Source organism: Lygodium microphyllum, chromosome 29, assembly GCF_053477565.2.
Source record: "Lygodium microphyllum isolate KBCC chromosome 29, Lygodium_microphyllum_v1.1.10, whole genome shotgun sequence".
In the NCBI taxonomy this organism is placed as follows: domain Eukaryota; kingdom Viridiplantae; phylum Streptophyta; class Polypodiopsida; order Schizaeales; family Lygodiaceae; genus Lygodium; species Lygodium microphyllum.
Window position 1 is genome coordinate 41,476,602 of NC_141163.1, and position 17,526 is coordinate 41,494,127.

The window sequence follows — 17,526 nt, forward strand, 5'->3', positions numbered from 1 at the left end:
AGTCTGTAGTGTATTCTTTGCTGGGTTGTTACATACTATAAAAAGATTCACACCGCAAAAAGGCTTTAAAAGATATGCACAACCAGTGTTCATAAAAACCAACATGTTTAATGTAAAACGAACTGTAAAAGAAACCTTGAACTTTATAAATTTTTTTTGTTATAAAAATGACAAATTCGTATAACTTGATTCGAAAATCCTTCCAGCAATTTTAAGTTAAGGGCTTATTGGTGTTTACTACCAAAAATGTATTTCGTGAACATTGTGCACGAGAGGCTCGATAAGAAATTCCGGTTATTTGTGGAGTGTGCCGAAGTAGGCGTAATTTGTAAATGGCCCTTGAGTTGAGACATAGGAAGAGGTGGGTGTTTTTTTTTCATTGTGTGTGGAGACACTTCTAAGGCCTAGGAAAAGGTACTCTTTGGAAACTCTGTTGTGAGGCTGGTGATGATGATGATTGTTGTTGGGGGGCATATTAATACTAGAGAGAGAGAGCATGAAGGTCAAAAAATGAGACCGAGTAAAAGGAGGCATGTGGAGGGGGCATGGCAGAATATCCCTTCCTCTTGCAGCCGGCCTTGTCCATCTGATAGGGTCTGATCAAGAAGGCAGACACAGACACAGACACAGACACACAGAGAGAGAGAGAGAGAGAGAGAGAGATTACCCTCTGTGAATTCCGTGACGATGGCCTGACCCACAGAGCCTGACCAACCCCCCCTCCCCCCCGAAGATCCCAATTTGATCTGCAGAACCTACCCATGGCTTCCGCCCCTTCGGCAGCTACAGGGGCAGCAGCACAGTCTTGGTGGGAGGGCATTGACAACGCCCGGAACCGCATCCTTGCCCTTAAGGATATTCTTGGCCCGCTGAGCTCCCTTGATGCGCTGCAGGAATCTGAGCGGCCTGCTAGAGGCCTCCTGGAAGATGATAATGTTGCGGAGGCCATCCTTGATCGACTCGCTGAGCCTGGGTCAGGCCATGGCGAGGATCCCCTGTGCAGATGGCTGTATGATACTTTCCAGACTGCAGACCTTGATCTCCAGGCAATCATTCTCAGGTACATTGTACCCTAATTAAGTTTACCTGCTCTGTCTCTGAAAACAAAACCTTGAAAAGAACCTGCATTTCGTGATGCTGTTTCCCTTTTCTGGGGGACATGTAAGAAATTGGGTATGAAGGATAATTTGCTCTGATTAGGTAGTGATTATATGCGCACATGCTCGGTGATCTTATCTGTACGTAGTACGACTATGCAGTTCAGAGCAAGAGCTTTTCCGCTCCCAAGATGCATCCTTGATAGAAATTTGTGGACTCAAATGAATCCAATTTGACCACCTGTTGTTGGATGGCTTTTGCTGGCATTCCTCGAGATCGCTAGGTGGACATTCTCAGGGAAAAATTCCGGTCTTTAGATAATCTGCAATGGGTGTTCTTATGGACCACAGGGGTAGACTAGCAGTCATTGTATAACAATGGATTGGATTTAATGCTGTGGACAGAACAACACAATGTGTTTTTGACGTTCATCAGAAAAGTATGAATGCCTAAAGGTATAATGTGAGGAGCAGGTATCACATGACAAGTGAACATAACTGTTTGAAGACTTATACCGATTTACTTCTAGATGTAAAGAAGTCTCTGTTTATAATAAGAGAGGCCATGTTGATCTTGACATGGGTGTTGCTCTGATGATTTATCGTGTTTTGTGTTGGTTCAGATTTGTTCCTGCACTTTGTGGGGTTTATCTTTCTCGAATCACAAGCCATGCTGATGAGCCTCTTGCTGGTTTCGAGGCAGTGCTGCTTGTTCTGTACACCTCTGAGACGAAAGCTCGAAATGGTCGACCCCTGGTCATCAACATACCTGATCTTGCGCAGCCGAGCCTCTACCATGCTCCTCGTGTTACCCCAACTGCTCCCCTAGAGCCTCGCCTTGGTCAATTGGCTGCCCCTTTGGAGCCTCAAGATGCAGTCAAAGCCACCAAAAGAGCTTGCATTATTGGAGTTGCACTGGACCTCTTTTGCCGAAGGATTGTCATGATGCCTTCTAAGGCCAAGATTGAGGCATGTCAATGTGTTCTCAGATGGGCAAGCCTCTCTTGTTCTCATGATGATCAGGCTAGCACAGACACTTCTACTATTGATACAGGCTCATCACCAGCTAGAAGCAGTGGTGGAACCCCAGTCAGAAGCAATGGTGAGAGGGTCATAAATGTGAACAATTATTTATTTCAACCATCCCCTTCATCCAGACAGTTGCCTGAGATTGAGATTGTGGGACCTGGGGAACTTTTTCTAGGAAGCAAATCTCCCTCTCATCATAGCCCTGCTCGACATCTTCATCAGAATCTGTTCAATGAATCTGGCTCTGGCCCGCATGGCTTGTCAACAGCAGTCCCAGGAAAGCCTGGCTTTATGGAATCTATACGTTTAGATAAACAAAAACAGCCAGCAGTTATTTCACAGAGCTCAGATGATGCGACAAAATTTATCAACTCGTTGAAACAAGAAGGTCATGGAGTCAGGATACAACTCTCTTGGGAGCTTCTGCAGCCTCTTATCAAGATCCTTGGCCATTGTTTGATGGGTCCATTGAACTCACAAGAAGTTAAAGATGCTGCTTCTTCTGCTGTCAAAGCTCTGTATTGTAGAGCTTCTCATGATCTTATTCCTGAAGCAATACTTGCTACTCGTAGTCTCATGCGCCTTGACATGTCTGCAAGAGCGTCAGACAATTCTTCCAGTTTTGTTACTTCCAACTCGACTGTTTCCAAGACACGGAAGCCGGAGATATTACTTGTATCAAAATGATTCAATTCTTTTCCATATTTGTTCAAATACTACTGGCCCATTGGAGCAAATGCACCTTTCTTTACACATGCACTCCAAGGCTTTACTTTGAACCAGGAGAATGACCATATACGTGGAGCTATCTTCCTCTCTGTAGACCTGCATACCAAGGCTGTACTCGATCAAGAGGACCATGGGTACAATCGGATTTAGTTTCCCATAACTTCACAAAGTCTGATACTATATGGTCTGATTTTCCATCATGCTACCAAGTCCACAGTCACAAAAAAGTTTGGATCTGGTTGTTCTCTGTACCATGAAGCTGCTTTCCAAATAAATCAGTTTTCTAAGTGTTTTGAGGCTTTTTGTAACCGCTGCATTGCAAATTGGCAATGTTACCCAAAGATAGATACATCACAAGTGTAATGACTGGAAATGCCAGTGTGCAATGGCATGGGTATCAGTTAATCTGATTTCATGTTTATTGCTTATTCTTGTTCTTGCTTTCATGTTTGGTTGTGCTTCACGTTTCTAGAGGGCATCATTGTTGAGATTGTTCTTGCCAGACTCGATTGCAATTCATGTAAGATGCGTGCTGGTGTATCAGCAAGACAGTAAAACAGGCTTTTGCAAACGGGATCTAGGAACCATTACCATCTCATGTAATGTTTCCATGGACCATTTGGAAATTTGTTATGGACCACAAGTGATGAAGAAATCCCAAAGGTAGTGGTACTACCGGACGTTTGTTGGTTTCATTTTGCTGTTTGACCATGTGATTGTGCTAGTAAATCTATGTAAAGCCTGACAATGGTTTCACAACAGGCTGCAGGATCCAGCTTCTACTGTAACTTCCTCGGCCAACTGGGTTTTGGATGTGGTATATTTTTCACAATTACATCATCAGTGTGCATCCTTGAAGCTTGTAAAATTACTTTGCTGACTTATCAATGATTGAATTCTATATTATGATTGTAATGAAGAGAAGCAAAATCCAAGTGAATAGAATTGGGCAGTCTACAAGTTTTTCTCCATTATATTTAAGCTATTAAGCACTTTTGGATCAGCTATCTTCCGCCTAGCAATGATCTAGGTTGCCATTGAAGCTTGTAGGAGCACATTGATGGACAATCATTAGAGAACAATACATTTAGTTTTATTTAATATGAAATTTTTACTCACACTTGCATTTGTTTTTTTGTATGGTATAAGGCATGCTGTAAATAATAGCATAAGCATTTCATTTAATATGACATTTTTACAATCTTGCACTTGCATTTGTCATTTCTCTATGGTATAAAGCATGATGTAAATAATATCATAAGTGCAAGAAACTTTCATGCAAGAAATGTTTGGAAGTGATGGCTAATAGCAATGGAACGAATGAAGTGGTGGGGTAGCCTCTTCATAGTATAGAGTCAAAATGTTAGAATGATGATTCATTACACCTGGATATTAGGAGGCCCTCATTACATATATTGAAACATAACTAGTTACAATTTGATAAGAATCAAGACAATTTTTTATAAACAATCGTGAAAGTATAGAGGGAAATTTGTCTCAATAGTATGATAGAAACAAAGACAAAGGAGCAACAACCAATAGTGCGATTAGAATATGCACTCCAATCAAGAGCTTGTTTCACTTGACCACCTTTGAGTTAGATTCATGTACATGAAGGGATCTTAATTTCACTCTCAATCATAATCATAATCACAATCTTGTAATTTTGGAAGAAGAATATGAATTATTTCGATCAATTGCAAGGATAATGGCTTCATGCATTTGGAAGAGGTTTTTTCACAAACAATACATTTTTTGAGAAAAGTGTGCATAAAAAATTAATGTGATTTTTCCAAATCGACACTTATGTGCAAACCTACCAAAAATAGAAAGAAAGCACAAATAGTAACATAAGGTTTTTTTGGATTTTTAAAGTGTTTTAAACAAATGGATTTTTCATTTTGGAGGCTCATTTCCCCAAAACAATAAGGAATTTGACCAAGCTTGTGAGAGGACAAAATGTTCTTCTCGATGTTCTCTTAAGCTTTATGAGAGGAACTTTGATCAAATTTTGCTCCATTTGATCACAAATCAAGCTCAAAGGCAGGACATTCTTTTATTGGAAAAAATTCAACAAAATATTTACTATCACCAATATTTATCAACATACTCAAAATGACCGAAACATCATTTCCAAACATTATTTACACACGTCACAAAAAAGTTTCACTATGGCTTTGTTAGGACATCACATATATCATGGATTTGTATGGCCATATGGCATTGCCTAGGATATTAAAGACTTATGAAGAGTTGGCTAGGAGATTACTTCATGTCTTGTTTGTATGTATCGTGGCATGGTTAGAGCATTGAACACATGGTGAAGGGCCACAAAAAGAAGAAAATGATGAAAAGTTTGCTCTGGATGTACTAGACTAGGATGATTGTATGTTTACCTAATTGCCTTGAGATGTAAGAAACCGATAAATCATATGAAAGTAATGCAAAGATTCCTATACAGTTAGTGCATTATGATCATTAAGGCATGGTGGCTCTAAAGTACTAAAAGGATGTTTCTAGAATGTTGCCTTTTGCAAATAAGAATGACATACTATAGATCTAGGAAGGATGCATGTTATAGCAATCTTGATTCCACCTCTTTGTACTATCCAATATTATAAAAAATAATATGCTTTACAAAAGAGGAGCAAAAAGGTAGCCTTACCTAATGGATCTCCTTGAAGAGAAGTGGTAACAATCCCATTAATTAATATCTTAGCAATAACATTATTGAATGAATTTAAGATAAATTTAATGTATTTATTGCCCAAACTAATATCCTAATGAGTTTCAAAGATGATGCCCATTCTAACACCTTTTATGCCTTCCTACATGTCCATTGTATCCAACTTCAACAAAATGCTTTGCTCTTTCTATATCCAAGCTTCAATTCAAAGAAAGCCTTCTAGAAAGTCTTAATTAAAATTTTATGTACAAAAAATCTTTCTGAATCAAAGCTTAGTGCGAACAAAGCCTTCAAGTAAGTCTTTCAATAAATTTATATTCACTCTTTGAAAATTCTATGTAAAAAGTCACATGCCAACAGCCTTATACTAAATATTCCACTTTAAAAACTTACAACAATATATATACATTCATATCCACATTTTTTTTGTCTATCATTTGGATGCATAGACGAGTGTGTGCTCATGTTGAGAGTTTTTTATTAGGCCACCTTAGAATATCACATTACAAGGTAGGCATGGATTTAAGTTATGCACCTACGAGATTTTTTTGTATGATTGTTGAATTGAAAAATCTAGAAAACCTTAAGAAAATGCCATTATGATCATGAAAGAGAACAAATATAGTAGAGAATTATTAATTCGCACAATTCTTTAGCTAATAATATAGTGATACCCAATTTTCTTGTCTTTTACATTTGTATTTCAACCATCCCTAAGGTTCAGTTAACTTGAACATCAGGATGTGACACTTACACTACTTGGGAAACCATGTGAACACACCTCTAAGGTTGTCTTTGTTGATTTTAGGAGGGCCCATGAACCCTTTAAGGCCTTGTTTTGTAACACAAGAATGCACTCTTAAAAACCTAATTTAGGTAGTTCAATGCAAATGCACCTTCAGAATATTTTTGGCTTATGGTAACTCTAATTGCATTTGAACAGGCCTTAAAGCCTCCTTAAGGTTAACTTTCATGCATTAATGTGCCCTTAGGAATTTTGGAGATTAAAGACTATTCGAGTGTGTATGTGCACGTCTACATGCATGCGTGTGTGTGTGCGCGCGCACACACAGAGTAATGGCCAACATGGAGGAGATAAGCATGTCATGCCTCATGCAAGCAGCTCCTTATATTAGCAACAATTGGTTACGAAAGGTAGCTTCACATACATGCATATGGGCCTTTGCACATATCCTACTATCTAAACTATTGAATCTTCCTAATGTAACCTAATGTAAGGGAGGGGGTCCTCCCATGCTAAAAACACCCTCTTCCTCCCCATCTCATCAAGGCCCCTTCCTTTGTGTGTGTGTGTGTGTGTGTGTGTGTGTGTGTGTGTGTGTGTGTGTGTATGGAGAGAGAGAGAGAGAGAGAGAGAGAGAGAGATGTTGGGGGTAAAGGCGCCTCCGCCTAGCCGCCCCTGTATTACTACACTAACAGTCACCGCCACTGCACACTGTAGGTGGCGGGCGCCCATCACCGTCACTTTATTCTTTATTCTTTTTAGTGATAGTTTGAATAAAGGAAGGCCCGGTCACACATTGTGACTGTTGGAGTTCCCATTTCTAGTCTCTCTCTTCCTTGCTCTTGCTCTCCTGCCATAGCTCTCGAGTGCAAGCTTCAATCCTTCTCACCTTTCAACTAGTATCAGAGCACGGCTTCTCAACTCTTGAGCTTGTCTCATGGCATTCTCAGCTTCCCATCGACTCCCCACTCGCATTGGGTCTTCTTCCCTACAGCCATAGCTCATTATCTTGAGCTCCTGTCACTCCTTGGCTTCTCGAGCTTCTTCTCGGCCTATTGAGGCACCATCAGGGCATTGAAATTGAGGTATTGCTTCATTATTTCAGAGTTTTATTTCAGTCCACAGGTCTAGGCAAACAGGGCAGCCACCATTGAAGCTTCCAACCTTCATATCTCTTTGCCCCCGGTTATGGGCTGCTAGAGGCTTCTTCCCAGGCCCCCTTGGCTCATGATTGAGCCCTCCAACCACCCCAGAGTTGCCACGTGGACCAACAGGACCAGCAACAACTCCACGCAGATTTGCACCTGTTTGTGGACAGCAACACACCAGTCACTCCAGCCCAGCTCTTGGCATTAAGCACTTGTTTGGGGCTCCATTTCACGCCTTTTGCACATGTAATAATGCTTGGTATTGATCCTTTGGGATTAGGTATTGGTTGGTGGCTGAAAACAGTGTTTCAGGACTGTTATAAACAGTCCATAGACATTTGATGCTAGTGCTACATTCACAGTTTATGCCTATGCTTGTTTGGGCATGACTACATAACCGGTTTGATGCCTATTGCATCCCGATTGATTGGGGGATTGAAGCTACATGTAATGCTATGATTTTGGCCTGATTGTAGGGCTAGAAATACTCAGTTTATAACAGTAAATGTATGCTAAATACTCTTAGCCTGAAGCTATCTTTCATGCTCTGACATATGCCTATTGGTTTCGGGTGTATGTCTTCGGTTATGCTATGATGTGTTGATCATCGACGGACGACTTTGAGCTTGTCATTGGATCCAGATGCTTTTGAAAGCTTGAGCTTATTTCAGCCCGCACTTATTGACATTGGTTTATGCTTCACAGTTGTTAGTGCTTTGACAGTTACATGCTCTTTGTGTACATGCTTACCCAACGCCTACGGCTTGATGCATTTGTCTTGGCATAGTGTACCATGTACTGGTTGAGCTTCAGTGCTCTCTGAAGAATTGGCTTGGATTCTCATTTGCTATTCTGGAATTTTGTATTGGATGTCACTTTGGTTGTTAGAGATATTTATTGGGATGTATGTCTTGCTCATGGATTCTACCTATAGTTTCTTTGTAGCCGTCATGCTCTTGGGTATTGAGGCATTGTCTTGGTTACTTGTCTTTGGTACTCTGACTTGGTTTGATTGAGCTGTTGAGCTCGTTTATCCGCCTTTTGTGCCAGTGGGAGCATCTTGTATGCTTGACCGACATTGAGCAGGAGGTTTATGCTATTTTGAGCATTTTGCAGATACTTGAGACTTCGGGATCTCTTACACTGAAATGTTGCATGGTTCATGCAGTGATATCTTGGAGTTGCTTTTGACTTGAGCTTGGGCTTTGCACTCTTGTAAGCATACACCTACTAGTGTCAGAACTTGCCAGTGTTATCTATACTTTGCCCTATTATCCAAGGGGTATGCCTACTCACTGATGGGTGCTTTGGTGACATGTTTGGGTGTTTGCTCAGGGTCTTGATGATTGTTTGGTGCTGATTTATGCCCATTTATGGCTGCTCATGTCTTGGTTGTCATTTATTGACTTGGTGCAGTGATTTGGTCAGTACCCTGCTGTCATTTATTACAGCAAGCATATAACTCCGGAATGACATGGATTTTTCATGCTGAAATATTCTGAAATGATGGACTTTCACTAGTACTTGGTGGGAAATAGCTTTGGTTACACTTTTCTCGCCATTTTCTCTCGATTTTGGTGATTTTTTTGTCATTTTCTACAGTAAACAGCAAGCAGTTTTGAACTGTCTACAGTCTTCCAGTCAGCATTATGGCGAGTTCGTCCACTAATCATGCTATTTTCAACATCATTAAGCTTGATGATACGAATTACTCTTATTGGAAGAGCTAGATTTGGCAGGTATTGGTGTAAAAATCACAGATCAAACCATTGAGGTTCAATGGGCAGCTGCCTGCAACTATGCCAAATGAGGAATGGTTTGAGCTTGATGAGTTATGCAAGTCCACTATTGTATTATCTCTCACAGAACAGGTTCATTATAATGTATTTGAGGAAGAACAGAGTGCATGGCAGTTGTGGGATAAAATCAAGAATCTCTATGACAAGAAAAGTCCAGTGAGTCTAATGTATTGCTTGAAGCAGCTTATGGATCTGCGCATGAAGGAGAATGTGACCATGTCTTCTCACTTGAGCCAGTTCCATGCTATACTCAAGAACTTGACTTTGCAGGATATCACTTTTGCAGAGGATGTCACTCCTCTTTTCTTGCTTGGTACTCTTAATGAGTCATGGGATGTATTTCGCACTACATTATGTGCCTCTACTGCTACCTTGAAATTATTTGACGTTGAGAGAGCTCTTCAGCAAGAAGAGGTTAACCGTAAGAATTTGGATGCCTCTCGTGTATCGCATGCTATGAAAATTATAGGCAAGAATGATGGGTATGGAAAGCATGGCAATGGCAGTGGCCGTGGACAGGATTCTCAGAAATCTCGGTCCAAGTCTCATGGGAAGTCACGTAGCAAATCCCGTGGTAGGAATGCAGATGTTAACTTGTCACCATTGTGGGAAAAAGGGCCATATTAGGCCACAATGTCATGAACTGCGCAATGAATGGCGCAAATATAAGGGGGAAGACAAAGTGCAGGATAAGTCTTCTGATCACAATATAGTGCCTGCAAAGTGCAGTGTTAAAATTGAAGAGATTAATGTTATGCAGCCTGAGAATGTTGATGATGATGATTATATCCTTGCAGCTTCTTCTAGTGCTTCGCAAATGACAGAGATACACTCTATGTATGCACAGTGTTGGCTCTTGGACTCAGGTGCGTCCTTTCATGTGACACCTTGCCGAGAATGGTTTCATTCATACCGTACTGTTTCGGGTTCTATGCGCCTGGGTGATGACAACTCTCTTGAGATTGTGGGCATTGGTGATGTTAGGCTGCATTTTACTTCTGGCAGCAGTTTTGTTATGCAAGATGTACGTCATGTATCTACTTTGACATGCAGTCTCCTGTCAGCTGGACAGCTTGATGACGCAAGTTATCATGTATCTTTTGGAGACTCTACATGGAAGATCACTCGTGGCAGACTTGTGATTGCGAGAGGTGTCAAGGCTGGCAGCCTCTATCCCTTGATTGTATCCGCTTCTTCCCTTGATCATGTTTTGTCTGTGGATTTTATCCCACATGTATCTCTTTGGCATGCCCATTTGGGCCATATGTCTTTGAAGGGAATGAAAATGCTTTCTGGTTTGCAGTACTTACCGCCCCTTGATTATGCATGCTTTGATTCATGTGAGCATTGTCTTTATGTGGCTGGCAGACTAGGTCTATGCATAAGAAGTCTGGTAGGCCACGCATGAGTGAGCCCTTGGCATTGGTACATTCGGATGTCTGTGGGCCCATGCCTTGTCAGTCTATGGGTGGTGCAAAGTATTTTGTTATGTTCATAGATGATTTTTCACAAAAAGTTTGGGCTTATCCCATTAAGCTGAAATCCAATGTCTTGGCTGAGTTTCAAAGATGGCTTGCATTGGTTGAGAACCAGCCTAGGTATAGGCTTAAATGCCTAAGGACAAATAATGGGGGTGAGTATGTCTCACGTGCTTTTGAGTAGTTATGTGATGAGAGGGGTATTAAGCGTCAGCCCCCTACACCCCCCCAAAATGGTTTGGCTAAGCGAATGAATAGAACTATCCAGGAGCGTGTACGCAGTATGCTTAGCCATGCAGGCCTACCACAGAGCTTTTGGGCTGAGGCAGTTAGTACAGCTGTGCATATCATAAACAGATCACCTTCTGGTGGTTTGGATTTCCAGGTTGTAGAGGAGGTATGGATTGGAAAACCTCCCTCTTATGCGCATCTCCCTATCTTTGGATGTGAGGCATTTTGCCATGTGCCCAGGGACAAGAGAAGTAAGCTGGATCCTAAGAGTGTCAAATGCATTTTCCTTTGTTACGGGGATGCAAGTGAGGTGGGTTACCGTCTCTAGGATCCCCAGGCGCGGAAAGTCATCTGCAGTCATGATGTAGTCTTCCATGAAGACAAGATCCATCGGCAGCCTGAGAAAGTTGTTGAGATCCGCAGGGTCATATTTCAGGAGAAGCAGAGAGCTCCCTCACAGCCAATTGGACACCCTACAGCTGCAGCAGATGCTCATGGTCAGGGAGTTGGACAGGAAGCTAGGCATGCATCAGAGCCTGCCATGAGACGGTCTACTAGAGAAAGACGTCCACCTAACAGATTTCAACCCTCGATGCATTATGTCTTGGTTGCAGATGCAGGAGAGCCTTTCACCTATGATGAGACTATGCGCAGGGGTGACAGTCACTCCTAGGAGAGGGCTACGCAGTCTAGGATAGACTCCTTGCATAAGAATGAGACTTGGGATTTGGTTTCCTTGCTTGACTGCAAGAAGGCTTTGCCATGCAAGTGGGTGTACAAGCTGAAAAGTACCCCTAGATACCCCAAGCCGGCATACAAGGCTAGACTGGTAGCAAAGGGTTTTAAGCAGGAGCATGCTATGGACTTTGATGAGGTATTTTCTCATGTGGTTAAGATAACCACCATGCGCTTAGTCTTGGCTTTGGTTGCTCAGCTTGACTTGGATTTATGCCAGATGGATGTCAAGACGGCTTTCTTACATGGGGACTTGCATGATGAGATTTATATGGAGCAGCCTAAGCGCTTTGCAGAACCTGGCAGGGAGCACCTACTGTGCAAATTGAAGAAAATTATTTATGGCTTGAAGCAGGCACCTAGGGAGTGGTATCATAAGTTTGATGCCTTTATGCAGTCACAGGGCTACATCAGGAGTGCTATGGATCCGTGTCTTTACACGAAAAAAGCCCATGATGGTTCTTTATTGATTTTGGTACTCTATGTGGATGATATGCTGATAGCAGGGAAAGCTCATGATGAGCTAGATGCTCTTAAGCCTTAGCTCAAGAAGAGCTTTGAGATGAAGATCTAGGACATGCCACTCACATACTTGGTATGCGCATCAGATGCGACAGGCATCAGAGGGACTCCTCTACTTGTCATAGAGGGAGTACATTCATAAAGTCCTTGAGCGCTTCCACATGCTGGACGTAAAGCCCATTGGCTGTCCATTGCCTTCTTATGTGAAGGTATCATAGGCTGATTGTCTGCAGACAGATGAGCAGATGGCCAAGATTCCCTATGCATCCGCAGTGGGCAGTCTTATGTATGCCATGATCGCCACTTGTCCAGATATTTCCTTTGCAGTTGGTGTTGTGGCACGCTATATGGCTACACCAGGCAAGAAGCATTGGGATGCTGTGAAGGATATCATGAGGTACCTAAAGGGCACTGCAGATATGTGCATATGCTATGGCAGCTAGGATACAAGAGTCATGGGATACATTGACTCTGATTATGCAGGACATGCAGATAGTAGGAAGTCCACTTCCGGCTATGTATTCACCTATGCTGGAGGTGCTATTTCTTGGATGTCCAAGGTGCAGAAATGCACGGCCCTTTCTACTACAAAGGCCGAGTATGTTGCAACCACTGAGGCTTGCAAGGAGGCCATTTGGTTGGGTCATTTGGTTGCTGACCTTGGTATTGATGCTATCCCTACACTGCATTCGGATTAAAGGTGCCTCCACCTAGCCGCCCGTGTATTACTACACTGACAGTCACCGCCACTGCACACTGCAGGTGGCGGGCGCCCATCACCGTCACTTTATTCTTTATTCTTTTTAGTGACAGTTTGAATAAAGGAAGGCCCGGTCACACATTGTGACTGTTGGAGTTCCCATTTCTAGTCTCTCTCTCCCTTGCTCTTGCTCTCCCGCCACAGCTCTCAAGTGCAAGCTTCGATCCTTCTCACCTAGAGAGAGAGAGAGAGAGAGAGAGAGAGAGAGAGAGAGAGAGAGAGAGAGAGAGAGAGAGAGAGAGAGAGAGAGAGAGAGAGAGAGAGAGAGAGAGAGAGAGATCCCCCCTCCCCTAATGTGTTTTTTGTGGGATATGGATAGAGGAGGTCATTCAATGCCTAATGTAAATCAAATTTAAAGGGGGGGAAAAGAGACAAGAGTAGTGATCACACTTCTTTGGCCTCGGTGGTGGTGTCAGGCTAGGGGTCGTGTCTACCCTTAGTGTATAAATAGGCTGCCTCTAGCCCTCTTTGACGTGTGCATGCACACACACACAGGAGTTGGTTGTTGTGGCAAGCTTGGCCAGTCGCAATAGCATGGCCCTACCCTCCCTCCACATGCCAATCACCTTCTCTTGAACTCTAAACCCTGTTTTCACCCAAGTTCACATTCTCTCCACATCTTCCATAAGCCATGGATTGACACTATCATTCCATCAACTTTTAGCCTTCCATTCCCATGGAGCACACAATAGAATCCTGATCTTGATCTCCACCCTATATCATGAAATCATTCTCTCCTTTGTTCTCATAGCCTTGTTTACATCAACTAGATACTCCTCCTACTTGGGCCATTACATAAACCTATAATACCTCCTTACCATCTTCTTGATGGCCACCATTTCCACGAGTTGAACTATCACACATCACTAATACCCCCTTTACCCTTCATCCCATTAACTCTCACAAGGGAGGCCAAAGGTCTCAACAGAAAAGGATGGAAGAGTGTGACTATCAAAAGGCAAGTTCATAAGAGGCATCAAGATTAGCATAGACCAAGATGGTGCCACCTAGACGTGTGGAAGCCACTAGCCCATCCTTAATTGCCAATGGTGTGTTGAAAGAGACCTACATCACCCATCCACATTGGAAAGGTCTAAGTGTTTATTTTTCTCATATTTTCAAGTAGGTTTTGTGAATTAAATTTAAAAAGGAGATAAAAAATTAAAAATTTGACATATTTTCTTGATATGTTGATGCAATGCATCAAAATCATGTGAAAAAATACTGAAATCTGATGCATTGCATCAAATTTCAAAACTCATAGTACCAAAATGCCATATATTCCTCCTTACACTCTGATTAGATACGCATAATGGTGAGGTTCTGGTATTCACTGATTTGATGTAACTTTCACATTTATCAAATCATACTAATTGACAAATCTCTTATGTGCTGTTTGCCATAGCTTCACCGATGGCTAAAGGGAGAACCAAGATAATTGTTCCATGGGTGCTAACCCTTAATGGCCACCACTGCCACTCCATAGTAGTACTAAGTGGATCACTTAATACCTTTGGTAAAAGGGGTAAATGGGGAGGCTGATAAATTCCCTACTATTCCACCATCAAACACATTAGAGCTATCATTTCTTTTAATTCTACCTACCTACACTCATTAGCTAACACTTGGAGTGCTCACATGCATACCCTCTCGTGCATGTAGGTGCACTAGTGTACCCTTCTTGCACTTTCCCTAGTGAATGCCCACATGAGCATAAACCCTAGTGCACATTGCACATATGTGCATCACTATGCACTACACACCATCTTAGTGCACCCCCTTGTACACTAGCAGCTTACATGCCACTATCTTAGTGCACCCCCTTGTACAATAGCAACTTACACACCACTAGTGTATATACCCCTAATGCACTATCTTGCCATACACCTACCTTGCACCACTTAAGCTACGGCACGTCATGGTCCCCACCTTAATTCCTAGTGCACATGTGCACTAGTTCAACTCCCTTGCACATAGACTAGGATACATTGGCATTGTTACACACTAGTGCACATGTGCACTAGCTCACCCATAACCTGGTGCACATACCTCTTTGTGCATATAGCTTGCATGTTAACCCTTTGCACTACCCTTGTGCACATTAGTGCACTAAGTGCATTAGTATCTCTTGCATTGTGCACACAAGTACATGCACTAGTTCACACACATACTAGTGTACTCACCTTGCACTTGGCTTGGTGTACATACACTTGTGCACAAGACCCTACACACCACCCTATGCACATCACTTCATCATAGACACATTGACACCCTTGCCCCATCTGTGCACAAAAGGCATGCATTGTACCTTACATATAGGTAGTAGTCATGACTACATCCTTGTACTCATGGCCTTGTCAAGAAATCTCCTATGTAGAGACTAACAAGCATATGCCTTATGCCTATGGATCTTGGAGACCCATCTCACAATATTCTACTCTCACAAGAGAGCACTAGGATTCACCTAGGAACACTTCACCCTAGTATCCACACACTAGTACACTAACACACACGTGCACATGTACATGTCCACTAGTGCTCCAAATATAGTAGTGCATTATACTTGCACAAAGCTTGGGGTCAACACACTATGCATACTCCATGCAATTTGCATCTAGCCTAGTACACATCACACCCTTATTTTTTCCTTGGTGCACATGGGCACTAGAATCATTCCTTTGCATTGATTCCACTGACCATACACATAACCTAGCACATGCTCTAGCATGCATGAACCTTGCACCCTATTGTGCACATGATGGCAGTGTATCGTTGTACACAGCCTCTTGTGTAGCACACATCACATACACTAGTGAACCATCCTTGCACCTTGGACATACATGCATGCTTGTACACATCCTCTATACAATCCTTGACCACCACATGTACTTGCACTCACTATTAGTGCACCAATAATCGTGCCCTAGTGCACACATGCACTATTGCATCCACCTTACAACATTCAACACCAAGTGCGCACTACACCTAACTTGAAAAATGAATAAGAAGAAAAGAGCTTTTGATATAGTAAAGCAATGGAAGAAAAAGAAACTAGTAGTACAAAAAAAAGGCTTTTTTGGGAGGAAAGGCATGCTCGACAAAGACAAACTCAAATTAGAATGTGCTTTCTAAACTAAAAGAGTGAAAAAAAGAAAAGCATGTTAGGCTCTCTCATTCCCTTTTTTCATATCTATATAAACCTTTCCATTGATGTAAGAAACCGTGCACCCTCCATGCCACGAGAGAGGACAACCCTTAAAGCTATAAGACCTTGAGGAGGAGAGGATCCCAGTGATATAGGTGGTTTGTGATGAGGAAAATTGTGGCAAGTGTAGTGTCCTCTAGCATTCTTGAAACACAATGCCCTCTTTTTGCTAACTTCTTGTTTCATATCAGCTAGCACATCACTTTTAATGCCTATTTATAAACATTTTATCCTTCTAACCACTTAATTAAGTCTTTGTCTTTGTCAACAAGTCTTGGGAGGTGATTTGAGGAACTGAAATGACCTTGGAACCACTCAAAAAAAATTGAGCATAGTACTAGACCAATGATTTCCCTTGAGCAATATCAGTCCTAAGGTTGGAAGTCATTCATGTGGATTTATGTAACTCGAGTCTTGGAGACTATTTATTATTTTCCATGGTCTCAAAGAAATGTAGGGAAAATACTCGTGCTCTTATCTTGATCAATGAGCCCATTTTGATGTTGAGATCCATCCCAAAGCTAAGTGCAAATTGATAAGGATATGAAACTTGTGCAATATGAGATAGCATCGGTCGCACACCAACTTAAAGTTGGGGTGGTGATACACAACAACAGATGGTTGAATGAGAATAACCAACCAAACAAAAAGAGACTATGGTGGTTCAACTTGTTGCGATCCCCACATTGACATACCTTAGCACCTTGGGGGATAGTCGAGAAACTCACCTTATAGGGCAAGGGTCCATACTCTTGCAAGAGCTAAATGCTATGTTCTATGATCATCGAGTGCCTAATAAGGCAAAGGGTCAAGTGATAAGTGCCTTTGTTATGTAGAATGGCTCTAGAGGCTCAAAGAGAGTTTGAGCTCATAAATTCTCTATGGTTGTGGAAGGAGTATGATCCGACTTATAGGGTTATAAAGCCCTATACTAAGGAGGATAGATTTCAACCACTTTTGCAAGAGTGATGGTTTTGTATAAACTTTATGAATTAATATAAATTACTAAGTTTTGAAATATTTGCTATGTTCTTAAAGGAAATAATGAACCATGTGTGATGGATTAATAAAAGGAAGTTTTTAAAATATGTTCAAACAACGTGATAGTTAGCAAGCCTTTCTTAATATCTAAAACAAACTATGGATGAAAGTAGGAGGCCTCGATTCTAATGATAGATCGCCTGGTTGGGTGGACCTAATAAGTCATGATTAACGTTCCTAAACATTAGATAGAGCTTCTAGAATGATCTCCCCTCTCCTCATGGGCCAAATAATAAGGGTAGTTGGTAGAATAAAATTGGCTTAACACTATTTTAGGGGTCTAGTGTTGTTCAATAATGGTTCTAATGGCTGTAGAAGTTT

General features: G+C 41.8%; 1 protein-coding gene across 1 annotated transcript; it reads left to right on the forward strand.

Moving 5' to 3' along the window:
* The first annotated feature begins 450 nt into the window (after positions 1-450).
* LOC148010549 (uncharacterized) lies at positions 451-3,276 on the forward strand. Its single transcript, XM_087671993.1, has 2 exons — positions 451-1,060; positions 1,721-3,276. Exons 1-2 carry the CDS (start codon positions 762-764, stop codon positions 2,811-2,813), a joined length of 1,392 nt encoding a protein of 463 aa, XP_087528119.1. The 5' UTR covers positions 451-761; the 3' UTR covers positions 2,814-3,276.
* Positions 3,277-17,526: the final 14,250 nt, after the last annotated feature.